The sequence below is a fragment of the Ictalurus punctatus genome, chromosome 12 (assembly GCF_001660625.3).
Source record: "Ictalurus punctatus breed USDA103 chromosome 12, Coco_2.0, whole genome shotgun sequence".
Lineage (NCBI taxonomy): Eukaryota > Metazoa > Chordata > Actinopteri > Siluriformes > Ictaluridae > Ictalurus > Ictalurus punctatus.
The window spans coordinates 17905110-17932594 of NC_030427.2; the positions used below are offsets into that span (position 1 = coordinate 17905110).

General features: G+C 38.3%; 1 protein-coding gene across 3 annotated transcripts; it reads right to left on the reverse strand.

The window, feature by feature from the left end:
* Nucleotides 1-13: 13 nt before the first annotated feature.
* tbc1d5 (TBC1 domain family, member 5) lies at nt 14-27214 on the reverse strand. 3 transcript variants are annotated; one of them, XM_017482233.3, is made up of 23 exons: nt 27092-27214; nt 19306-19360; nt 17383-17482; nt 16038-16080; nt 15808-15916; nt 15581-15670; nt 15418-15492; nt 15258-15325; nt 14474-14576; nt 13065-13153; nt 12820-12870; nt 12045-12114; nt 11762-11934; nt 10804-10946; nt 8534-8640; nt 7915-8000; nt 7413-7684; nt 6596-6658; nt 2779-2987; nt 2097-2193; nt 1928-2007; nt 1467-1713; nt 14-1078 (listed from the first exon to the last, which is right to left on the reverse strand). In XM_017482233.3, exons 3-23 carry the CDS (start codon nt 17477-17479, stop codon nt 1071-1073), a joined length of 2280 nt encoding a protein of 759 aa, XP_017337722.1. In that variant the 5' UTR covers nt 17480-17482; nt 19306-19360; nt 27092-27214; the 3' UTR covers nt 14-1070. The 3 variants fall into 3 exon arrangements, with proteins under 3 accessions (XP_017337722.1, XP_017337720.1, XP_017337721.1); XM_017482231.3 differs by having other exon boundaries at nt 1438-1713; nt 27092-27213; XM_017482232.3 differs by lacking the exon at nt 6596-6658 and having other exon boundaries at nt 1438-1713; nt 27092-27213.
* Between the last annotated feature and the right edge of the window lie 271 nt (nt 27215-27485).

Below are 27485 nucleotides of genomic sequence, written 5' to 3' on the forward strand. Positions count from 1 at the left end.
AAATAACACAGGGTTAGGCAAGAGCAATAATGCCTTTTTATTCTTCTGGAGTTAATATCATTCCAACATCCCACACGTGCAATGCTGAACAGTTACCTTAGGGGTTGAAAGAACTTAAACAAAAAACATAAGAGAAAAAAAAAAAGAAAGAAAAAAAAAAAGGTACAGTTCACATATCAAGGATTTAATAATAATAATAAAAAAACAAAGATGGAAAACAATTTAGCAAAAGCTTACATTGCAATCTATGTGTTAAAATTATTTAGAAATAAAAAGAACAGGATGGGCATATAAACAGACATGTATTGAGGCACTGGATAATGAACAATCAATACTAGAGAGAAAGCAAGGTTACTGATATTGTCCATGTCAATCACATTTCCCCTTTCTGGCTTACTTAAGACACATGGTGTACGTATGCCACTGCCCTCTTTATCACAGACATTATGCAAACACAGAGAGAAAGAGGAAGAGAGGTTTGAGTACTATTAGGAGTTAGGCTACATGTAGGAGTCTGTGAGGGGGATATATTTGCAGTGGTATGGCATGGTATTCAGGATTCATCAAATAAACTGGGTTTACTTGTGTTTTAAGGTAAATTACGGTAATTAGGTAACTAAATCCAATGTGTAAACAAAAGTTTGGGTCACAGGATACAGGTGTATAGACATATTTAGAATACAGGCCTATGAGAACACATATAGATGAAATGGGGTCTAGGTTTAAAGGGACCAAAGATCCCATAAGGCAATCAGCCCAAGTTCACAAGTGCAAAAGTCCAGCAGAATGTCTTATCCTCTTAGAATGATACAAAGGATAAAGCTCAGACAGACTGAATTAATATTAGGGTTCAAAGGTCAGCCGGGTTGACAATGGTAAAATCAGAGTCCTTGCTGTTAGTGCTGCCCTCTTCTGGGCTGGATGATCCAGAGGTGGTTCCCATCAGAGGGTCCTGAAACTCTGCCATGCCGAAACCCCGCCCCTGTTTTAAGGGCACAGCAATCTCGCCCTCAGTTGGTTGAAGATCCCCATCCTGTGAGACCAGGATGTAGTCATCCCAGTTCCTCCTCTCAGCAATCTGGGGTGAAAGCAAAGAAAATAGGGATGGGTTATTTTAATACACTCACATGAACAATAAAAATGGGGGGGGGCAACTTAATCTTATGGCTATGACTATGACTATGGCTACAACTTAATCTTATGGCTATGAAGCTCTTTGGTTGTCAAGGCAATTAGGTTTTTGTTTAAAAAAAAACAACAACAAACAAACAAAAAACAACCCTAAACAACACCCTAAAAGATCTTGAAGATGTTTAGCTGTTCATCTTTAGGATTAAATGAATTTGCCTGGTCTTACTATTACTATACACCAGTGATGTCTGAGACATCATTGAAGACATACGTGTGTGAATGCTACATGTGTAATCCTCTCCTAACCTGTGGTTCTGTGGTATGTGCCCCCTCACTTGGCATTGTTGTCTTTTCTAGTGTCTCCATTTCTTGCTCTTGCTCAGAGAGATGGCTGAAGTCCAGCTGAGAGCTTGGCTGAACAATTTCAGTATCCGTATTGGCCGCAGATGTGGATTCCTCCTGCTGAGCTGCGTTCTGACCTGTAGAGCAGTAGTGATCATCTGCTATTGTGATCTCCTCATTCTCCTCAGCCTCCAGCTGACTTTGATTAAAGCGCAGTGCTCCCTTTAAGATGTCCTTAATCTGAGGAGAGGCACAACGAGGGTGGTGTGTTTATGTCTGTGTGAAACCTTCAGCCGGAGCTCATGTAAAGGTTCAAAATGATTATATAAGATATGTTTGGCATTTTGAACAAAAACTCAATCAGGACAGGCATGAGTTTGTAATATCCTGCTGGCTGTGCTGTTTTATAACAGTTTTGTAATTTAGCTGATGTGTATATTGAATTAGGACAAACCTGCTTAAGTCCAGCAAGTGATACCAGCACCTCATCCTCCTTCTGCAGATGCTCCTGCAGTATCACGTCCTGAATCTTGCCTGTTCATCATGTGAAAAAAAGCAAGTTGTTATTTTCAATGACGTACCTTCAACATGACATTTTATCTTAAGTGGCCTATTCGACTCACCGATGTGCACATTCATCATCTTGGCACAATATTTGCTCATGGCCTCCAGATCATTGATCTGCCCCTGGAGTAAGGACACTTGGGTCTCCAACTCTTCCTGGAGACATATACTCACATGTGTACCACTGACTATAAACTTATAACAGCAAGTTTAAATGTTCACCTCAAATAGACAAATGTCGAACATTTAGTTGACCAAACATCTAATAAGGACTACCCTTTATGTATTTCCTAATATATTTCTTACTGTTGCTTCCTAGAAAAAAAAAAACGATGTGAGTTGTTGCGGGTTGTGTGCAATTTCAGGCTTTTCTTCTTGAATTGCACTGCAACACATTTTTCTCAGTTTCCAATCATGGCAGAGTGAGGTTTTCACATGAACAATCTACACTGCTTTCACCCTGATCTGGTCTTATACAGTATAGCATATTGAATAAAGACTGTAACCCCCAACAATCCGTATGACCGAAAACTAATTCTTTGGTTTACTGATTCATTACATGGCCTACTTAGTAGCTTCTCAATCCATATTTAACCAATTTCTGGTATAATGTACATCATATACTGCATTTATCCAGCACTGTAAATATCTTGATATTGGACTGTGGATATGTAGTGGATGGAAGGAGCATGTAGCTGAAAACCGAAAGGCTGAGAGGGTAAAAGCAACACAGTGGCTCACCAGATCCTTTTTTCCTATGGATTTGCTGTGAGAACGTGAACGACTGATGTTGAAGAATAAATCTTTCTTCGTGGCAGAGAGAGGAGGTGATGATGTGCTTGAGTCCCGCCCCTTGGAGGCAGGAAGAGGTGGGGATGACATGGCCTGGTCCCTCCCACCTGACAGACTCTCAACACTTGGTGAGGAGCTCACGGTCCTGGAGGGCTGACCTGAAAAATGAGCAGTAGAAAGAAAAATTGTACAACCATTAGTACAATGACGGGAAAAGCTGTAGTGAAAACACAGAACTTAAGAAATCAGATCATATAGGTAAATTGTGGTAGGTGATTTGCTAAGTACACTAAATGGCCAATGGTGTGTGGACACTTGACCATCACACCTATATGTGGTTCTTCCTCAAACTGTTACCACAAGGTTTGAAGCACACAACTGTATAGGATGTCTTTGTATGCTTTAGCTTTACAGTTTTCCTTCACTGGAACTAAAAGGCCCAAACCTGTTCCAGCATGACAATGCCCCTGTGCACAAAGTGAACTCCATGAAGACATGGTGTGTTAAGATTGGAGTAGAAGAACTCAAGTGTCCTGCACAGAGACCTGACCTCAACCCCACTGAACACCTTTGGGATGAACTGGAACTGGAGCCTCCTCGACATGCCAACATCAGTACCTGACCTCAACCTCACTAATGCTCTTGTAGCTGAATGAACACAAATCCCCACAGCCACGCTCCAAAATCTAGTGGAAAGACTTCCCAGAAGAGTGGAGCTTATTACAACAACAAAGGGGGAATAAATCTGGATAGGCATGTTCAACAAGCACATATGAATGTGTCCACAAACTTTTTACAAAATTTTGTATTTGTAAAGTAATCTACTGTAAGATACAAAGAATAGAGGCAGTGCAGAGGAAGGCATGCAAAATCAAGCATTCAGGTAATGTACAACATTAAGGAAATAGGCACCATTTTACACTGACCAACTGTATATAGTACATACATTAGTAAGCATGTGACAATGTTAAATTTCATAACACTTTTTTTTTGGGTAGTTCACTGTAGAGTCTAGAAACAGTCAAAAACCCATCTATACACTGTCAACAACCTGTCAAACAAACCCTCAACTGATTCTAAACCATTTGTTAGTCGCTTTGGATAAAAGCGTCAGTTAAGTGAATAAATGTAATCAACATGCCATGGTGGTTGATGTTTAGTAAATGACACAGACACACTGAGTGCAGTTGTAATATTGGTCCAATTTAAAAAAAAAAAAAAAAAAAAAAAAAATATTTTGTTTTGAGAATAACATTCTAAAGATCCAGTTTTAGTAGACACATTTACCTGTTCATGCTAATGTCAAAGAATATAATGCCTTTTTAAAAGTATTCAACACTCTTAAAAGTCATCAGATTCATCTGGATTTACAAATGACATTTACACAGATTGTTCCAGCCAGTATTTTATTGCAAACCAGTACGTTCTCAAAGTAAATTTTCACAGTCAAATTTGTCAACAGATCATCAAAAAAATGAAAAAATGCTGCTTAATGAATCTGCGTTAATGGAAGTGCTGTGGATGCTCCAATTTTACAGATGAAACTTATTGTCCTAATGAGGACACAGGTATCTTACATTTGGAGTTCTATCTGTGAATTCTTAAAAAGGTTACTATTACTAGATAAAAGCCCCCCCTTAATTCAAGTGCCATTGTTTAGACTGAGAATCTGAAAAAAAGAAAAAAACTGAAAATGTAGATGAAAGAACCTTGTAAGAAAATTAGTGATCAGGTTATGGACATGTGCAAGGAAAAGGCTACAAAATAATATCCATGTGTGTGGATGTCCCAGTGAGCACTGTTGGAACAATTTTGAGGAAATGGAAACTGTATGACACCACCCAGGCACTGACTAGACAAGGCCCAAATCATGTTGTGGGGATCTTTTCCTCAGATGGAACTGGGCATCTTATTAAAATTGATGGTGGACAGACGGATGATGCAAAATACAGGGAGTAGTATGCAGGAGAACCTGCTTCAGTCTGCTAAAAACAAAAGCTTGAGAGACACCTTTCAGCAGGTCAGTGGTCCCAAACACAAGGTCGAAGCACACAGGAGGGGTTGAACAACAAAAAGGTGAATGTTTTACAAGACCCTGGAGGAACTCTATCAGGAAGAATGAGTGGAAATCACTCCCAAACAGTGTGCAGAGCTGGAGGAACTTACCCCAACACATTTAAAGCTGTTACTGCAAAAGGTGTTTGTCAAGTATTAGTCTGATGGGGTTGAATATATTTAGCATTTTGGCATATTTCTGTTGAATAAATGAATGAAATAGCTAATTTTCCTTGTGGTTTTGTTCAAGTATTTCAATCTTTCCCCTCTCCTTTATAGATTCCACATTCTCTTTGTGGGAGAAGAAGGATCTGAAATGCTTCGAAGATCTTTTCATTAATAATGTGTTTACAAACTTTTCTGAATTATCCTCTTCATTCAGCCTGCTTCCGTCTCACCTATTAAGTTTCTTTCAATTTAGGCATGGTCTCTCCTCCCTATTCGCTGGTTTTCCCTCCTTACCTACAAAGTCTGCCTGGGAAGAGGTGTTCAAGCTGAATCCTCATAAGGGTGGTATTATTTCACAGATATATGCAACAATCCGGGCACAGGACAATTCTTACAATATCAAAACCATTAGTGCTTGGGAAGAGGAATTGGGCCTGGAGCTTGAGGATGATTACTGGGGCAGAGCATTAAATAATATACGTACCACCAAGTCATGTGCTACACTTAGTTTCATACAATTTAAAGTGGTCCATAGAGCTCACCTCTCTAGGAGTAAACTATCTAAAATATATCCCAATGTTTCTGTATTGTGAAAAATGCAAACTTTCACCCTGTAATCTCAGTCATATGTTTGCACTCTGTCCCAAACTGCAGAACTTCTGGAACTCTTTCTTCGAAACAATGTATGACGTTCTTCAAATCAAATTGGACGTCTATCCTTTAATTGCTATCTTTGGTGTTTCATCTCAGCGCCAGCCTCTGAACCATAAACAAGCTAGTGTTGTGGCTTTTGCATTGTTACTTGCTCAGGGCAGAATATTGCTTTCTTGGACTTCTCCACAACCCCCCTCTATATCAGTCTGGCTTAGAGATTTAATGTTCTTTTTTAAAACTTGAAAAAAATCAAGTATAACATCAGAGGCAGGGGTGAATCATTTTGGGGAAAATGGCAACAATTTATTACCTACTTCAATGATGTACGAACACTGGAGGTGGATTGAGGGAAGGTAGACGGTAAATACTAAATCATCTTACTTTTTATCTTTTTTTTTAATTATTGTTTTTGTGGTTTGTTTGTTTGTTGTTGTTTTTTTTTGTCTCCCCCTTTCTTCTGGTTTTGGCTCTGATTATTTGTTGGGGCCAGGTATGGTGGGGTTGTTGGATGGGGTGTTATGTTAGATACGGTTTCCCAATAAAAATTCTATGATAAAAAAAACAAAACAAAGTATTTCAACTTTATTAATAGGCACTGTTTCAAAGAGGATCAAATGTTTGCTTGTCCAAATAAAAACATTTTTTTTTTTAAAAAGCCAACCATTTCCATGGGGTGCACTTATTTTTTCACATGACTATTTTATGGTATATTGTATAATTTGATTTGATTTAAATGCAGTTCTCTCAGTTGCCTTGATTAAACACAGGTAGAAATGCAACTTAGTGATCATGTATAGTGATGCATGCAAACAACACGGGGAAAGCAGGCAGCTACACACTAAGGTACAGTGACACGAAAGCAAAACATAGTAGCTAAAAGAACAGTTACCTGGCATGTCAGACAGTATCTGGCTGGGAAGAGAGATCTGAGATGCTCCAGGGGAACCTACATCTAATAGATATGGGGAATAAGGCTACTATTCAAACTGTACAGATACACCAATATTCAGAGTTTTACTGACTAGAAACTTTTATGGTTTTGTATTACTTCAGGGAATGTTGCTTTTTCCATGCAAGAAGGAAAAAGCAACAATTATCCCAACTGATCACTAATAAACATGCAAGCGTACACTATATGTCCAAAAGTATGTGGATTTATTCCCCCTTTCCTCTTATACTCTTCTGGGAAGGCTTTCCACTAGATTTTGGAGCGTGGCTGTGGGGATTTGTGATCATTCAGTTACAATAGCATTGGTGAGGTCAGACACTGATGTTGGTGAGGAGGCCTGGGGTGCAGTCAGTGTTCCAGTTCATCCCAAAGGTGTTCAGTGGGGTTGAGGTCAGGGCTCTGTACAGGACACCTGAGTTCTTCCACCTTCTTCCAACCTTAACACACCATGTCTTCATGGAGCTCGCTTTGTGCACAGTTACATTGTTATGCTGGAACAGGTTTTGGCCCTCTTAGTTCCAGTGAAGGGAAAGTGTAATGCTACAGCATACAAAGACATTCTATACAGTTGTGTGCTTCCAACTTTGGGGCAGAACCACATTTGTATAGAATATCTGTGTGTGGTGTGATGGTCAGAGGTCCACAAACTTTTGCCCATATAGTGTACATGTCAATGTAGGTGTGTGTGTGTGTGTGTGTGTGTGTGTGTGTGTGTGTGTGTGTGTGTCAGTAACAATCTGAAAGTGTGTATTCTCACCTTTACTGAGATGCACAGGCATGCTCTCAGACTTCAGCAGACGCTGTTGTGCCACATGCATTTGTGTACGAGAGGACACAGTGTTAGACGGTAGCTCAGCTGAAGTCCGAGGTGGCTGAGGTTGTGGAGATGGAGAAGACAACACTTCGCTGTTGATTGGCGAGACACCACTGGAGACTCCACCCATAGGGGCAATGAGCTTCCTACCGAAGCTAAGCAGAGAGCTGGAGACCTTATTGATGTTGAGGGGAGCCACTTTGGTGTTAACCGTGCTAAAATGCAGAGAGTCAGAGAATGATAAAGCATGCGTAACAAGCTTAGGAAGGATGGTGCTTAAGGTGATGACCACAGACACAAGTGTTTCTTAAATTTTATGCAAAATTAGCAAAAGAACGCAGGAATTGTTATGTGCTGCATTTACCATAATCCCGCAACATTTAGATGTTTCTTTTACGATAAGTTCTTTTAACAACGACACAAAAACATCCCATCACAAACCTACCGCGCCCTGTCGACGAAGTCAGCTCCGTGGTTATTGTAGTAGTCAAGGTTTTGTTGGAACTGATAGTTGACCGGCCTTGGATTATTCTGAAAGTAAAAAAAAAACGTTATGTTCTGATGTCAAGTGGCACAAGCAAGGTCACAAACGGGTGATTTGGGACAACATGAACAGTTTACTGTCTATCATGCATAAATATTATTAGTTAAAAAAAAAAACTTTATTCATCCCATAATAACTGCATTGTCAACTTTAAACAACTTACTTAATATCGAAGTTCTTTTCTAGCACTTAACATAAGATAAGACAATACTTTATTAATCGCCTGACAGAGAAAACCATGCTCTTGCCACCACAACCTGTTAAACTCGTGCAGTAATCAACAAAATTCTCACATCTGAAGATAACAGCTGCCAAAGCCCTTGAAAAATGAAATCCTTTTGCAAAATACCATGGCATGTGTGTGTGTTATCACATAAGCATTACACACCATACTGGGAGTTCTTGAAAGCTCCATAAATCCCTCTCACTCTTTCAGTTTCTCCTGCCTATACAATACCCTGCTCAAATCTGTCCAACTTTTTTATCAGGATTCTGCATCACAGACTGTGTATACTGATACCTTTGGGTCTCTCAGGAACAGCGCTTTGTGCAGAAGAGCGTGAATGTCTCCAACAGGTGGGTAGTGCATCAGGAGGCCAAGACATGTCTGAAAGCTACTGGCAATCACTAATTACAGGAATTACAAAATGATGCATGCATTATTAGAAACATATTAAACATCTTCAAACATTATTAAATATTAACTGAATGGAAAAAGCATTTTTTTTTTTAATCTTAAACAGTGTTAGCACAAAACAGGAGATGGCCGTGAAACACAAATGTAGCCTGTCTGCATTAAAATTTAATCTGACCCATGTCCGGCTGAGGACATGACCATGATGACATACAGCTGCTACGGTTCCCATATTTCAATTTAAAATCTAATCATTTGGCTGGAAGACACAAACATCTCAATGTAACTAAATAATTCTAACATACAAACCTTATCAATTAGATGATCACGTTTGCCTTCAAAGTAACCAAATAAGAAGAGCAAACCGTGAAATTGGTCCTGTTTCATTTGAACAATGCCGATTTAGAGAATCTACATTGCTGTGAAAAAGTATTTCTTCTGTTTTGTGTATATTAAAATAAAATCAAAAGATAAATCAAAGGCAGTCTGAGTAAACACAAAATACAATTTTTAAATGATAACATTATTCATTGAAGCAAAAAAGTTATCAATACCAACTGAGCTTGTGAAAAAATGTATTTGCCCTTGTAATTACTAATTCCTCAAATCTATGAAAGTGCATTCATAATGGGGTTCAGCTGGACTAGACACAACCAGGCCTGATTACTGCAAACCCTGTTCAATCAAATCAACACTTATATAAAACTTTTTCAACAACATGAACTTGGTTCAAATGTCTTACCCCGTAGCACATTATGCCAAAATTATGAAATTCCAGAAATGATGAGGAAGAAGGTGATTGAAATACATCAGTCTGGGAAGGGTGACAAAGCTATTTCAAAGGTTCTGGGACTACAAAGAACCACAGTGAGTGCCATAACATTATCTCCAAATGGAAAAACTCGGCACAGTAGCGAACCTTCCCAGAAGTGGCCGACCTTCCAAAATTCCTCCAACAGCACAGCAACAACTCATCCAGGAAGTCACAAAAGAGCCAAGGACAACATCAAAAGGACCTACAGGCCTCTCTTGCATCAATAATAGGTCACTGTTCATGACTCCACTATCAGAAAGACACTGGGCAAAAATGGCATCCATGGAAGAGTGGCGAGGTGAAAACCACTGCTAACCCAGAAGAACATTAAGGCTTGTCTGAATTTTACCAAAACACACCTTGATGATCAACAAACCTTTTTGGAGAATGTTCTGTGGACTGATGAGTCGAAAGTGGAACTGTTTGGTTTACTCCAGATGTAACGGGACCCCTGTCTTCCAAACACAGAATTCCACAAAAAGAACATCAAGCATGGTGGTGGAAATGTGATTGCGTGGAGATGCTTTGCTGCTTCAGGGCCTGGGCAACTATAGCAATAAACTATGAATAATTGAGGGAAATACTGATTCTGCTCTCTACAAGAAAATTTTAAAGGAGAATATCCGGTCTTCAGTCTTGAAACTCAAGCGCAACTGGATTATGCAGCAAGACAATGATCTAAAGCATAGGAGTAAGCCCACCTCTGAATGGTTCAAGAAAAGCAACATTAAAGTTTTGCAGTGGCCTGACTTGAGTCCTGACTTGAACCAATTTGAGATGTTGTGACAGGACATTGAACAGGCAGTGTGGCTGAACTAAAGCAGTTCTGCAAAGAAGAGTGGGAAAAAATTCCACCACAGTGCTGTGAAAGACTGATCTCCAGTTATCACAAGCGTTTGGTTGCAGTTATTGCTGCTAAAAGGTGGCACAACCAGATTTTAAGTTTAAGGGGGTAATTAGTTTTTCACATGGGTGGATGCGTGGTGTTGGATCACTTTTTTTTTTTTGCTTCAATCCATTTACATTTATTCTTTTAGGAGACACTTTTATCCAAATGAGGAAATACAAACAAATACATTTTTTAAAATATAAACTGTATTGTGTGATTACTCAGGTTGGCTTTGTTTTATGTTGCATTTCATTTGAAGATCTAAAACTATTTGTATGAGAAATACACAAAAAAAGAAGAAATCAGAATGGGGGAAATATGTCTTCACAGCACTGTACACTATACAATTAAGCAAATTACTTTCAAGTCAAGGTCAAAGCACTTTGCAAGGTCATTTAAATGTCAACACGATGATTTATGTGTCAAAAACAAATGGACATGCAGAAAACTCACGTGCATCTCTGATGTAAAGCAGCATGGCTACAAACACGTAATCCACCAGATCCAAAGTGATGCTGTCTGCAAGCAGTGCGTCCCACACCACCAGCAGGTCCTGTAGAGGAAACTCCCTGCCAAACAACAGACGGACCCAGCGACTATAACACACACACACACACACACACACACACACACACAAAAACAAATAGTCAGTTACTATAGTAACACCCTACTGTCTAATAATAAACACATTTTATAGTATGCATGAGTGTAGCTATAGCTCTGATTATTCGAATTAATTTCTATTTTTATCTAGCTTCTCAGTAGTTTTTTTTACCTCTGGACATCAGCAATGATAAACTATTTGCTTATTGAAATTTTTCTGATGTAGAAAATTCAACCATTTGAATTTACACATTTGAATGATGTTGTGCAACAGGGCCTACTTCCTCCTCTGGTGAATGTTGGTACAAAACAGCCAACCCAACGGGGCTCAATTTAGACTGCTTTCCATAAAATCATAAAAGTCTTGTTTAATTTCAATTTTGAGAAAACTATTTCTAATTTTGGTGCAGTTTTCGATTTGTTTTCTATTTGACGTTCTATTTGAGTTTTAGTGGTCTATAGTTTGTTTTGTCTTTAGTAATACCTTGTGCCGTGTATGTAGGTTCACGGCAAATGTTGGTCAATTACTATAGGAACACATTCACACTCCAGACTAGTTCCTAGTGGTAAATACACACTTTCTTCTCACTTGTAAACACACAGGGAACATTACACACAGTAACATTACTTTCTCCTTCAGGCTCTAAATTACATGCATATTTTTTGATGTGCACACACCCACATGGAAATTCACATACACACAAATTTTGCAAACACATTTTTTCATACCCTCAATGCCTAAGCCGTTAGCACATACTTTCTCTAGCATGCGTGTATGTGGGTGTGTCCTGTATTTGTGTGCACTTACATGCCGTATATCTGAGGTGCGATCTCCAGGCGGTTCAGGTGCATGTGCAGTTCAATATCATGCTTTTTTACCAGCTGGTCTTGAATTCGGTTTACTTTGGTCACAATGGCCACAGAAGGGCCACAGTCCTGGGGTCTGGCAAAAGGAATGCTGGTGAGCATCTCTTCCTTTCCCTGAAACATCACCACAACGTTCACACAACATTAACACAACACAGCATCTATGCCAAGTCTATGAGCATCTATGATTTGGGGGAGGAAGTGAAAGTGCAGTTGGGACACACCTTGCGCACCTCCCGCTCAAAACTGGAGAACCAGGGCTCTGCTGTTTCCATGAGTTGTACGAACATGGCACTATGGGTATGCAGAATGAAAGGGTGAGTCTTTTTAGCACTGCACATAAGTCGAACTCAACAGCAATGGCGTTAGCGATAATGCCTCCACCACTAACAAGTCTAGTCCTTCTTGTTACTAAAGTGTACACCAGAACTACACTGAACATATACTTCAAACGTGAAGGAAGTCATTGAAGAAAAACTTATTTCAGACATTTGACTTTGCTGTGCCCTTGACCCTGTTTGGATCAATCCCAAAAAGCTCATCAGTTCTTCTGCTGGTTACAATAATAATGCCATATAAATCCACATTATCTTGCGATATCATCCTAACGAGAATGTCAGTCACATGAACACTGATGGTAAAAAAAAATCATAGATGGCAATGAAAATGGAAGGTGTAAGTAACACCTCTTTATGATAAACAGGAAGGAAATTATTGAAGAAACGCTGTTTCAGACATTTGACTGTGCTGTGACATTGACCCTGTTTGGGACAATACCAAAAATCAAATCAACTCATCTGCTGGTCACAACATATAAATGATAGAAATGATAACACCATATAATTCATACAAACATTTAACCACTCGCTCATGAGATCTCGCTACAGTGAAAATCTCTGATGGATGAATCGACAACCCAACAACATAATGCGTTCCCTGGTCAGTAACGGAGGATTAAAAGTACAACGACAGTTACTTCAATTCAGCATGGTTACTCACTATGCATCATGCTCATGAAACTTTGGATCCAGCACCACCATCATCTCCTTACTATAAAACAACACATTTACAATAATTAAACATACAAATGCACCTTTTATGGGCAATTTATTGCAAAGAACTGCATTAACTGTCAGTGGGCAGATCATTGGGATATAAACACTAACTAGGAAGTGTTGAGTGCTGGAGAAGCATTGACATTAGTAGAGTGTGTGGCATGATGTGGCATGGTGGGTGGGACTAACCTTGGACTGCCAGTCTCACTGGCATGCTGAAATGCCTGATGGTCAGTGTGCAAAACAAATACTATAGGAGCCAACAACTCATGCATACCCTAGACAGATACAGAAAAAAGTTAGTTATAGGTAAAAAGGCAGACAAATAAACTAAAAATTAAGATAGAAAGAGAGCTGAAGCTCGGTTGGAAATTAGAATATCATGAAGTTATTTTTCCCCCCATAATTTAATTCAAAAAGTGGAACTTTCATATATTCCAGATTCATTACACATGAAGTGAAATATTTCAAGCCTTTTTTTGTTTGTTTGTTTTAATCTTGATGATTATGGCTGACAGCTCATGGAAATCAAAACTCCAGTATCTCAAAATACTAGAATAAATAATTTATAATACAGAAATGTCAACCTTCTGAAAAGAATGTTAATTTATTCACTCAATACTTGGTTGCAGCTACTTTTGCACGAATTACTGCATCAATGTGGCGTGGTATGGAGGCAATCAGCCTGTGGCACTGCTGAGGTGTTATGGAAGCCCAGGTTGCTTTGATAGCGGCCCTCAGCTCGTCTGTATTGTTGGGTCTGGTGTCTCTCGTAGATTCTCAGTGGGGTTCAGGTCATACAATTGGCTGGCCAATCAAGCACAGTAATACCATGGTCAGTAAACCAGTTACTAGTAGTTTTGGCACTGTGGGCAGGTGCCAAGTCCTGCTGGAAAAGGAAATCAGCATCTATATAAAGCTTGTCAGCAGATGGAAGCATGAAGTGCTCTAAAATCTCCTGGTAGATGCTGCATTGACTCTCGACTTGAGAAAACACAGTGGATCAACACCAGCAGATGACAAGTTGAACAAATCATCACTGACTGTGGAAACTTCACACTGGACTTCAAGCGACTTGGATTCTGTGCCTCTCCACTCTTCCTCCAGACTCTGGGACCTTGATTTCCAAATCAAATCTTCCCCATAATTATGGTTGTGTGTACTGAACCAGCCTGAGAGATTAAAGGCTCAGGAAACCTTTGCAGGTGTTTTGAGTTCATTAGCTGATTAGAGCTCTTCTCAGGTCGACATATCTCTATTCTAAATTCTTTATTTTGATTTCCATGGGCTGTAAGCCGTAATCAAAATTAAAACAAACAAACAAAAAAATACTTGAAATATTTCACTTTATGTGTAATGAATCTAGAATATATGAAAATTCCACTTTCTGAATTTAATTATGGAAAAAATTAACCTTTCCACGATATTAATTATTTTTTTTTAGATGCACCGCTACATATAAGAAGACAGCATTACAGACAATACAGATACATTTTCATCAGCACTTTCTGAAAGACTGTTTCATGTGAAGGTTACAGATGCAGTAAGGGTTTAGGACTAAAACCACAGAAACAAACACCATGCATGAACGAGAGCACCTGTTTATATAGTAACTGCTCATTTTCTCGTGCGTAGCAGAAGAGAATATCAGTCAGTTTAGTCCGTACATCATCCTCTTGAAAAAAACGCATCTCTGGAAACCTGTACAGAAACAATCACATATATCAATAGCTGCACAAAAGACTGATGTAGAAACAAATGATATTTCACCATTTTCTTATTATTGACAAGCAAATCAATGCCACAGTTTAACAAACACCTAGGCATGACAAGGACATTATTTAGTATAATGCTATAGTCTTACAAAATTCCTTTCAAGTTATTTAAACGTAAGCTTTCAAATCTTGTGCTTTCATACTCAGTGTTTTACAATACCTGTCACTTTAGATCACGTTGTATATCGTTTTGTATTGTTATACCGTATTATATCTTTATACTGTCTCGTGTCCTTGTATTGTTGGAATACCCCCCCCCCCCCCCCCCCCCCCCAACTGACGATTGTTCCTTCCTGAAATTCTACTACCAGCTGGAGCATGCAAATACAGTTGAGATGCTGATTCAGTAGGTAGTATGAAGCTGCTCTTCTGCCACACAGATTTGTTTGCAGAATTTTGTGCAAAAATGTAATCCTGTACTATACAGTACTGTTTAAAACTTGCAAAAAATGACCTCTATAAGACTGATATGGTAGAATTCCATTGTGATCACAGAAACCTCTTGAACATTTTTGTGTTGTATTATTTCTTGAGGCACAACCAGCTTTATAAAAATTTATATGCCATGAGCTAGTGTGAGAGGGCATTTTGTGGTTCACACGCTTACGTTCTCAGTACATCCTGCTTTATCATACCCCGCAACTCTTTATCCTGGAAGAACTTGTTCCACAAACTCTGGAGAGAAAAATGAACATGGTGTGTAAATGAAATGTGCAGGTGTACAGTGGCTTCCATGAGGAAAAATCTCTGCTAGAACTCTGGTTTACCCCCTCATCTTGAGACAATGGGTTGTTCACCACCAGGTCCTGCTGGCCTGCAGCTTTGCGTGGGTTTGTGATGTGCTGGAAGAAAGGAAACACATGGTGTTACACCTTAAATCCCATGAATGATCATGCGTCTTCACATGCGTACACACTTACACACACTCACCCTCTCTTTGATCTGCTCATAATGATCTCGATGCTCCTTGGTCTTTTTTATCCACTGGCTCTTATCCTCAGGCAGGACTTCCAAGTAGAGCTAAAACACCACAGGCATTGATTAATCCAGGGCATGTGTGTCAAACACATGCTCATTCATATGATAAATATCACCACTGACTTCACTTAGCAGACAATTTATGGCACAACAGCATCACAGCGGATATTGTTTCATACCTTCCAGCATATGCTGCGAAATCGGCTGCTCCTTAACTGGCCGGTAATGCCTGACTCCCTGACCCGGGCCAGATAGTTGCTGTTCTGGAACAAATCATCCCACTCTTTCCTGCTTAGCAACAAAGACATAAATTCATACACAAACAATACTATAAAACTGATATAAAATGACCTCTAATTCACAATTTTATGCTAGTAAATATTTAATGATACTAATAACACTTAAGGACCTGTATGACTGGAAGGTCGACTCAGCAGCACTGTTTGGTACGTCTGCTTATGACATGGAAAAGAAATTTACAGGAAAAGGTGACAAGTAGATATGAAATATACAGTGTAATACAATAAAGTGTGCAGAAAGTGAAATGGGTAAATATTAATTGTGTAAATATCATTTTACACATCACTGTGTAGATAATTAAAAACAAAAATAAACAAAATTCCCATAATTGGTCTTTCTGGGGCATACGATATCCAACTGTCAGTTAAGTAATATTGCCCCGAGAACATCTGTTTGGCCGCTGGTTGTAGTGGGCATGGGCACAGGTCGCACTTGATTATTAGTAGTTCACATGACCATAATATGTCTGTAGGCTGAACCTTAATGACTCACCTAAAACCCCGTTTTAAACATTGTTTTTATTTTACTGTCTATGTTTTAAACTCCGCCAATACTGGTTTTTGGTTTCATTTTGGCAGGGGAAAGAGTAAAGTAGGAAAGAGTAGGAAAAAGAGTAAGTGTTCTTACTCTTAATAATTACTCTTAATAGGAAAGAGTGAGTGTTCTTATTGTGTCTTCATACTGAAGAAACAGTGCAAGAACTCCTTTCCCACAAGATATACAGGTAACAGTGACTGCTCACCAGGATTATAAAAGAGTGATTAGTTTGAGCTACTGTAGCTTTCCTGTCAGCTTGAATCTAGCCATTCTCCTCAGACTTCTCAAGTCAAACATGTAAACCACTCGTTCTTGAGATATCACACCAACGAGAATCCCCTTAGAGATAAGGTGTGGATTGTAATCTGCAGCACTGACTACTGACGAACTCTTTGAGGTAAAGATAGTGGACACTGGACTTCTGATTGGAAAGTCGCGAGTTCAAATCCCAGCAAAACCAAGCTGCTATTCGGCCCTTGAGGAAGACCATTAACCCTCTACTGCTCAGTTCTATAAATGAGATAAATGTAAGTTCCTCTGGATAAGAGGGTCTGCCAAAATGCCATAAATGTATATGTAAATGTAAAATCCCACAGATATTTTGGTATTAATTACATTACCCCACCTCCCCATGTAAAACTAGTCCAATCCAATATGTTATAAATTGAAAGAAAGAGTGGGTGCAAGCAATGGTGGTGCGCTAAGCCAAAATAAAAAATAAAATTAAATAAGTATGAAAACTGTGACACCATAACAACGCTAGTAGTAACATTACACCTGACATGGCCTCATGTTCTCTTTGCTCTGAGCAACGTGGAACAGTCACAACTACCTAATGGATAGATACTGAAATTTAGGGAAAAAGCTGCTCACTACTGGCAGTATTTGAACCATAATGTGAATCTGCTTTTACTCACGGGCTCGGTTCTGGTTATAGTTGTGCAGAGGGTCATAACCAGTTTCCTGCTCTTCTGCCTGCAGCGGGTGTCTTGTTTCAAAGTTTGGGTGATGCATGTCCTGTCAAAAATCACAGGTGATACAACACACAGATGAAGAACCAAAACCACACACCCCAGGAGTAGTACTGCAAATGTCACTGACACGAAAAATGTAATCACATGTAATTACAGTGAGGTGTCAGTATAATTCTCAATAATGCACCAATCAGAAAATCTTTGGTCAAAACTTCAACCGAATTTTGAATTTACATTTAATAAAATTACTATAGCATAAATTCTCTCAAACTTCATCATCATGCACAACCAATTGGTCCGTACAGGATTTCAAGGAGTTTTTGTGTGTGATTGTTAAGCATATTGTTTTACTTTTACTTTGAAAGTACTGTTTTAATTAGACATTACAGATCTTACTTGTGCTCCTACTGTTTATCATCATGTCTACATTGCGAGCAACATGGCTTCGTTACTAATAGATCGCTCATGTTATAAACGACAGAATTTACAATGCAAGCACGCAAATGCAGCACATGACAAACTTGAATTAATCTAAACTTTTTAAGCAACTCACACTAGTTTCCCCAACCCCTTGAACACAGTGGAGCATTGTGGATATAAACACAAGTTTCTGCTCGTGCATCACTCTCGTGCTTCCGTGCTACAGAAGCTCTATTTTGTAAAGTTTACAGGTTACAATCTTCTAAAATGCGCCCCTGCCTTGGAGGTCGCACACTTTTTTCAGATGCCACTTGATGATTAAGCCTCCATCTGACGGTGATTGAGGTCATGTTGTACATAAAATGCTGAGAAACTAATTTTTGTTGACTCTGGGTATCTGCTAAAGCTAGCGGCGTCACATCACCTGCCTCTGATGTCATGTGCCATCGACTGGGAAACAGCATATACTTCCGGTTAGTAAAAAAAAAAAAAACCCACTAAATGTTCCATTTGAGACGATACTACCCATCTAAAATTCATACACTAGTCGGCTGAGTGCATAGTGTAAGTGTATAGTACATCAGTTGGGACACAACTTTGGTCTGTATTCTCCAGTGCGTATTTTCAGAACATAAGTAACATAGTGAGTAAATGTATCCCATCCTGCGCACAGATCGAATAATTGATGATGAGATTCTTTTGAGATTTTATCGATAATGAGATTTTATCGATTACTTGTTGTAGCTCTACACCGATTAAGTGCTTTCCAGCTCAAATCATGGTCTAAGAACCACTTCAATTAACTGTGAATCACCCACAAAATGTAAGTTGAAAAAAAAGTCAGCTACAGCACAATCACAAGCGATCCTGACTAATCTGGCAGCATTTCAGCATCTCAGCAAAGAGTGGTGCCTGAGAACAAGTGAAACATCCTTTGAAAGGGACCAGACTGATTTTGTAACCGATACTAAATTAAAGGAAATAAATACTCCTATAGTTGGTATCAGGTGATATAATTTTATTTGGTTTTCATAAACAGCTTTAGAAAAATGGGGCTTCACTAATTTGATGGTGATTTCTCAAACAGCAGAAAGTCACAAAATACCATGAGAATAATGATTAGACATTATCAATGGTTTATCACCATGCCAGTGTCAATTTTATCAGTCGAACAATGTATGGACCATTCACATAGCTTTACACTGTTCATACAGCTTTATAGTGTATATACACATATATACTTTTAGCCATCATTTTTATTGAATAATTAACTCAATTAATCTAGGTTGCAAAGTGTTATATTCCATCATTGTTATAATTAATGTTAAATAATGGGGGTGGGGGGGTGGGGGGTGGGGGCTTTGATAACTTCAAAATTTTCACCACATACTCAGCACAGTACTAATAATTGCTTTAAAAAGCTTGAGGAATTAAACCAGTACTCACTACTGCTTGCCAGAGATCCGACCACAGTGGAGATCACTGTCCTGTGACTGTTAATCTGAGGACAAGAAACAACAGTCCATTAAAAATTTCATTAATCCATAGCCATTTTTATAGTCTTCTAACATTTTAATCACACATGCACACATCACCAATCTCATAGACCATTTTATTACTGATTGACTCGAAACTCAATCAGACAAAACTGATAAATGACAAAACTATTCTGTCTTAGCCAACTGAAACATCTTGTTCACTTGAGCTGCTAAACAGGGGCAGAATGTATCAGCTGTGTATAACAGGGTAACAGTGCTGAAACTGGAGCAATTTTGGATCAGTATGGACAAAACTTGTGTATTAATGAATTATTATGTAGTACAGCTCAGTCAGACATGCTTAGAACATGAACTGGATATCTTGAAGTAAAACAAACTGCTAATTCTCTGTTAAACCTTAGAATGTCTGAAGGTTAACGCAAGCCTAACAATTATGACAGGCATGTACTGTGTACTTAACAGCATAAGGACATTATTTATTTATGCAGCATAGGAAACAGTCCTACAAGGACTACTAAAGTGAAGCTGAACTGATAGTGTAAAGTCTAAACCCTCCCCCCACACTACGCAACACACTGTTACACAACGCTGGCACAGGAACACAATTTCAGCTACATTCCTGATGTGAGCTAATTCATGGGAAAAGCGTTTACAGCACAGTGAATGGATTTTCAAGAGGACATGATAAAAAAATGCTAAACATTTCTGTAACGTTTCAGTGATGGGGAACCACGTTGTTTTTCCAAAAATCCTAACAGCACTACTGAGGGCAAGACTGTCCACTGAACTTGATATAGCCTCTGTAAAACCACTACCATAAAAGATACTTTCATTTTATTACCTTTACATGACTATTATACAGGCAATCAAGAACATCTCTGTGAGTGAAAATATCTAAAATATGGTTCTAATTATCCAGTATTTCCTACTGTAAGATTACAATAAAGCAAAGACACCTATTTCTACACATGCCAAACATAAACATAATGTGACAGATAAAAACAGGTACATTTTATGGCCATTTAACCTATTTAATTGCAAAAAGAATCTAATTAATAAATCAGTTCTGTAAGAAAAATGCCAAATATTCAGATCAATTACTGAAATTTATTAAATTATTTAAATTAAATGATCAGCAAACAGAACACTAGCTTTATATCAGGCCATTGTTGCCAGAGTGTAAAGAGCATCTTAGTAAATAGAGCCAGGCACAGCAAGAGGATTGTCTCATCACAGTTCACTCAAATACATACACACATTCTTTCACTGTTCCCCTCACAAAACAGAGCAGGGGCACTTGGCCATATGTAGTAAGATAATTCATTCATTCATTCATTCAGAATTTAAAGTGCTTCCCTTTTAATATGATATTTTCCCTCAAGTGCAAATAATAACCAGGCGAACCTTGTTTGACAATTCAACTATATGAAAAAGCCTTTGTTGGAAGGTTTACATTTGCATTGTATTCAATCGACAAAGGACTTGTATTCACAAAACTGACCACAGTTTCTTTCAAAACAGTCCTGGACAGAGGTGAAGCTCTATGGAACTGTGTGTGTGAGATGCTCTGTGATAGACAGGTGCCCCAGGATAAAGTGCTTACTAAAGATGAATAGTGACGATGATGAACGAACAGGTCTCTGAAAGTGAGGCTCTACAGCTGGTGAAAGTACCTTCCATCCTATCCTAGGCTGAAAGGGTATGAAAAATTAATGGTGCGACAGCAATACAGAGCAATATTGTGGAATCTGCCAACTTTCACATTTTCAAAGATCACAGAAGTAATATAAATTTATACAAATAATTTAAATCAATATGAATAAATTATTTGGATAGGATATTCAGTAAAACCTCTGTAAGAAAGTTGCTCTTGGCCTTCAGTAGTTTATTAAAATAGAGAATTAAATTTGGCCTGGTATGTTTGTTCATCTAGTTGGCATATTTTCAAGCCACATACAGGAGGCAGATTCTTCAGATTCTTCATAAGGTTGAAACTGTCACACCCATGTATTCGACACATCATAAACACACATCATACTTTCTCTGTGAAGAACTACAGAGCTTTCTGATCTCTACTGAGCATGCTGCTAACTCTATATTCAGGATGTTTACTCTTTTTGAACCAAATGCCAGTTCATACTTCACCACTACTCACTTGTATGGGCTATAATGCTACAGTGTATTTTATCATTCAATATGATTCACTTGACTCAACAGACTGCATAATAAAGAAAAATCAAGAGTAAACATAATAAAATACTGCTTATAATAATAATGTTATCAACATTTAAATCTAATCAAGCTCACACTCCATCTAAAGAAGGCTGCAGGAGTTTTAAAAACAAAATACTTCTCAGAAGCACTCTGTTTCACATGAGCTATACACTAGCATACAAGCCAGTGCTAATCTCTCTTTCTCTCGCACTCTTTCATACTCACACAGCTTTAACAAAGCATTTCCCAGCTAATTCAATTCAGGTTAAATAAATCAGCACAGCGGTTGAGAAAGTCATAGATGCCGCTACAAGACTCCACTCAGTGTAGTGGAGAATGCAGTATTCAAAAGCGTGGTTGAGCTATAGAAATTAGCTAAATGGGGAATTTAAAAAAGCCCTATGCCTTCATTCACTGATTCCAGGCATTTGGATTTGGAGTTGATTTGGGGTTCACACACCTCATTCAGCATGCAAAATTAATTTAGCACCCTTGTTTCGAGTTAGTCGAGAGAACCAATAGATATTTTGCCTTAACTGTGAATTTGTCTGGTCTGAATTGAATAAATAGTAGAATAAAGTGTGCAGTAGAATTTTTTTTTAATGTTCAGACACCATGTGTTAACACAGTCACCATGTGTTAGTTTGGACTGACATAAGCACTCGATATTCTCATGCTGTTGCAGATTATCTGATAAAATGTTATTATACTGTTTGGTAAATATATAATATAACAAAATAACACTTTATATATTAAATATGTTTAGCAAATAATTATACTAATTATTACTATTCGATAATGAAATTCGGTTAACTATTTTTTTACAGTATTGTATCCATTCTGTCGCACCACTGAAACGATATTTATATGGATAGAACGTTAACATATTGTTCCATGCCAGTTCACAGGATTGTGGGTTATGACTAAGCTAAGGCTGACTCGCTGCTAATCCTTATGGCAGAGAATCCAAAATGGCTAAGGTTTGTGGGAATGTGCAGAAGAACACTGAAAAAAATGATTTATTAGTATATATGACACACACACACACACAAAAAAAATACAATTACTTAAATGATTTAAGTTCTGTGCTAAATTAATTCATGCAAATATGCAACTAACCCAAAGTGTAAATTTTACTGCCTTTACATTGGATATAATTTTGAAGTACAGAGCCCCTAAAGGGACATGGTGGTGGAAAAAAATTGGGATGGGAGAAAAAAATTTTTTTTTTAAGCTATTGCATTCCCCCGAGAAACTTTTGAGTTCTCTCGCAAAACCTGTTATGAGTTCGGTCAAACACTTCCTGTTTATTTTCCCGATGGTAGTTGTTCAGACAGCTCCATAGGTTCACAATGGAGCGGTTCAGAGTTTTATTTTGAACTTGGACTCAAATATAAGGAAATGCGGTCTATGCTTAAATCGAGGCACAGTTTTGACGCAAGTGAAAGACACCTGAAAAGGATATTATGCGAAAGAGCATTGTCGCGATGAAAAAATTACTCAAGTGATGCTGTGAAGATACAAGCGTGAATCACCGCGCGGAAGTCTCTCGAGAGACCACAAGTTTCACGACAGAACAAAGAAATATCTTTGCGAGGGAACGCAAAAATTTTGCGACAGAACGTAAAAGCTTTAAAAAATAAAAATAAAAAATTCTCCCATCCCAAATTGTTTCCACCACCATGTCCCTTTAGGGGCTCCGTATGCAAGTCCTCAAAGACCAGGAAAAAATTTGTAAATTTTGCTTGAACCGATTGCATAATAAAGTTGGGGCGTGGTTTTTGAACTCAATTTGCATGTGCGTTCACAGAACTTAAAACATAGAAACAAAGAAAATTATGGATGGTTTGTTTTCATTATTTTTTTGTTTGGTGTCAGCTTTGAGGCCTAAGGCTATTATATTATGAAATGTTTTGAAAGATCAAGTGTTTGGGGTTTTCTTGGTTCACCTCCTTTTGTTTCTCAGTCAAGTGGTGTAGGTGCGTGCATACGCGCGTGCACACACTTAGTTAATTAATAATCTTTGGTTCTACCAGTCTTTCAGTTCAGATTAATCCTTACCGCTGTGTAAACCTTACTGGAAATATACTTGGTTAAACTGACTAACTTTTTTTTTGTCAGGAAATTGTTAACACACTTTTCTTCTGTAAATTTCACTTCAGTTTTTATTTTCATTGAAGGTGGAATTGAGGACTTAAAGGTTTTGGCTGCAGCCATATACTTCTCACAGTAACTTTCATGCCGTGAAACCTTCCTGTACATCATTTCACGACAAACCAAACCAGATGGAATAGGTCATGTGTTTCAGTTCTCATATAGTTGTTTTATCATGTTGAGCCTTAAGAGTGCAAGTTTCTCTGCTAGAAGGAGGAACTGAGAAAACACAGTGTAGAACACTGCAGACATAAACTTCCCAAAAGACAAGCAAGGAAACAACAAAGTATACCCTTCCATGTATGTATAAACTTGTGAGGTAAAAGAATAACACTAAGACAAATAATGTCAGATCTTTTCTCACCTTTTATGTGAAATTGCAAAGTATACAAATAAAGTGAAAAACAACCAGAAACATTTTAAGGGGAAAAAAGAAAAGTAACAATAAACTGGTTGCATAAGTGTTCACCACTAAACTAATACTTTATTAAAGCATCTTATTATTTTGATCTTATTACAAAACTCAGTCTTTTTAGGTAAGCGTCTATCAGCATGGCACATCATGACTAGCTAATTGGTTGGATCGGGCCCTTCCAACCGCCCGTCTATATGAAGTTGGAGCCAGAGCACTATGTTGTGTCTGGGGAAGCCGCAGCTAACCACATTCCTCAAACACCAGGACCTCTTCCTTAGCAGACACGACCAACTTATGGCCAACAAGTTGCCCCATTTGTCACCTTTTACAAACTGCATGGGCATGCTGGGAACATATTCAACCCCGGGTCTTTACAGGGATTATGCATGCTTTGCATAATCCCTCTTTGTGGACCATGGCTTTAGCAGTCAGATGAAACCAAAGATAAAATCGAGAAAATCTTATAGAAACAGCTGGCCATAATTTAAGATAAATCAGAATAATATAACTGATGACAGCTGCTTGATAATTACTTTTGAACATGAGATTGAACACGATTAGTTCATTCTGAACACAGCCACATCCCCAGTTATAAAAGCATGTGCACACTTTATGCAACCAGGTTATTGTAACTTTTACATTTTTCCTATTCATCCCTAAAAATGTTTCTGATTATAATTTCACCTTGAGGGTGGCAAAAAGTACTGTTATGATTTCACTTGGTTTCATTGTCTTACATCACAAAAGCCTGCAATTTTAACAAGGGTGTGTAGACTTGTTATGTCTGTTGTTATTCACACGAACAAGAATTGATGGGCTCAAGCGGCACATTAGGTTTTTTTTTCCCCCTCAGACAACAGGAATATTTGTACCTGTCATTAAGCTTAGAAAATGTTCAAAACAACACAGCATGAAAGCAAGCCAAGCTCTTGGTTAGATCAGAGGCTGAAAGCTTGTTAAATAAACTCACATGCCTTACCTTCATCAGCTGGTTACAGAACTGCACAAATCACATGACCCATAAGAATTCCACCAGCTTTGAGCAGAACTAAAGATTACAATCTAATATTTGGGAGCTAATACTATGGTCATGCCAAACACACAGACTGCAAAACACACAGCCTGCAAAACGTTCAGCATAATCTTTATTCAATCTGAGAACAAATCCAGAGATAATACTGCCTAATAAAACAATCCTATCTGCAAGCTTTAAGACTGACCACCCATCATGTTATAAATGCCTTTCAGCAGCAACAGAGGCCTCGTTTTCACATTTCATTGAGAGATGGCATGAGAAAACGCTACGATAATAATAATAATAATAATAATAATAATAATAATAATAATAATATCTGCCATTCTTTCTGTTCCCCAGTGAGTGTTTTGACTTGTCAGTATGTCTTGGGGGGTTGGTCATGTGACAGTCAGTACGTTTACATGGACAACAATATTACGATATTAACCCGATTAAGACAATAGTCTGATTAAGAAACTACCATGTAAATAGCGAATAGTGATTAACTTAATCCGATTAAAGTCATACTCGAATTAAACACAAATCGAATTAAGACATGTGGAGTATTCCTGTTTTGGTCACATTATGGAAGTGCATTATAGACATGTACACACCTTAATCACACTATTAACATCGTGTGGGAGTTTTCACTGCATTTTGTGACAGGACACGTACACACACGGCAGTGCTCAACTGTTTTACGGCAAACAAGAGCGAGATTGCGTCCGAAACCACGTACTTACCTGCTATATAGTAGGTGCATCTCGGCCACTATATAGACGGTAAGTACGCAGTTTGGGACGCAGCTCACGGCTTCAAGCGGTCGTCTATTTGCATGTATAGCATGACAAAAAATTAACTTCACTTGAAGCTTTCATAAAATTACAAATGAAACACCCAAAACTGTATACGGTACCATACCGAAGACGAACTGTATGTTGATACGTGAAATTCTGGAGGGAACATCGGATGGTGTGCCATTAGTGTTGTACAACATGGAAAACTCATGTAAACACCTTAAACACAACATTGTCTTAATCAGAATAAGCTCAATAATTAGATTACTGCTGGCCATGTAAACGTAGTCAATGAAGCTAGTTTACATCCTCAGTTCACAAATAAATCATGGAACTTCAAGGCAATGACCTACTTCACTTGCAAACACTTTAATTTGTGAGATAAAACCGAGCAAACCACAAAACCAACAAATACAGAAGGATTTAGAACTAATTGCTCTGAACAGTCAAGGACATTTCTTTACAATAGAACTGTATGACCATGTAGCTGCTAAGGGACGATGCCATTTCAGATATCTCGTGTGGAGAAGTGGAAGCTGGAGATGTTTTATTTTTTTAATAAATGTTTCCCACATCAATGACTAGAGCTGTGCGACAATACAAACAGCCACAAGCACCGATTTACTTTAATTACAGAATTATACTGAACCTCAACACTCAAGTTCGCTCTGTTCAGCCTAAAACTTTCAGGAGATGATCTATTTATGTAAAGCATGGTTTAATAAAAAATAAATAAAATAATAATAATAAAAGGCCAAGAAAAGGAGCTGAACTGGATTGGACTGATTGGAAGACAATGAAGCCTTTATGACTGGCAGGTTAGACTGAATGTGCACGACTAACTTCTGTTAAAGATAATGTACAATAACATACACCATACAGAAGCAACGTTTAATCACCTAACTAATAAACACAAATACTCAGATGTGTCTCAGTATCTACCATTACAATTTAAACAGGAGTCATGCCTCGGTGTTGAGAACAGTTCGAGCGAGTCAGGATGCTGGTGCAGTGTTAGCCTGCTAGCTGTGTTTTACACACACAGACTTTAATCTTTATAAAAGCTACTGACACTACTTCTCGCAGTTTCCGGACATACAGACAAACACGGGTAGGAATTCATTTGTATTTATTTTACCTGCAAATGTTCACGTAGGTCTTTCCATTCTGCAGACTGCAAGTAAACACAGGAGCGCTAATCAGGAGGAAGTGCTGCAAAGCAGCTGCTCGCTCACGTGACACGAAACCGGAAGTCTATGAGACACACTGGAAGAGCTAGTCAAAGATTATCAAAATAAAAGAAGCCTGTGGTTACCCAGTCCGCGTCCCTTGTCCGATTTGCAGCACGTGTACATCAAATCAAATCAAATGTTATTTGTCACATACATAACCATGCATAATATGACACTCAGCGAAATGTTTCTTTACGACCGCACCGTTATGTAAAAGGGAATAAAATATATATATAGATATATATAATAAGAAAAAATAAGGAGTAAATACAGAATATAATATAACTGAGAATAAAACTA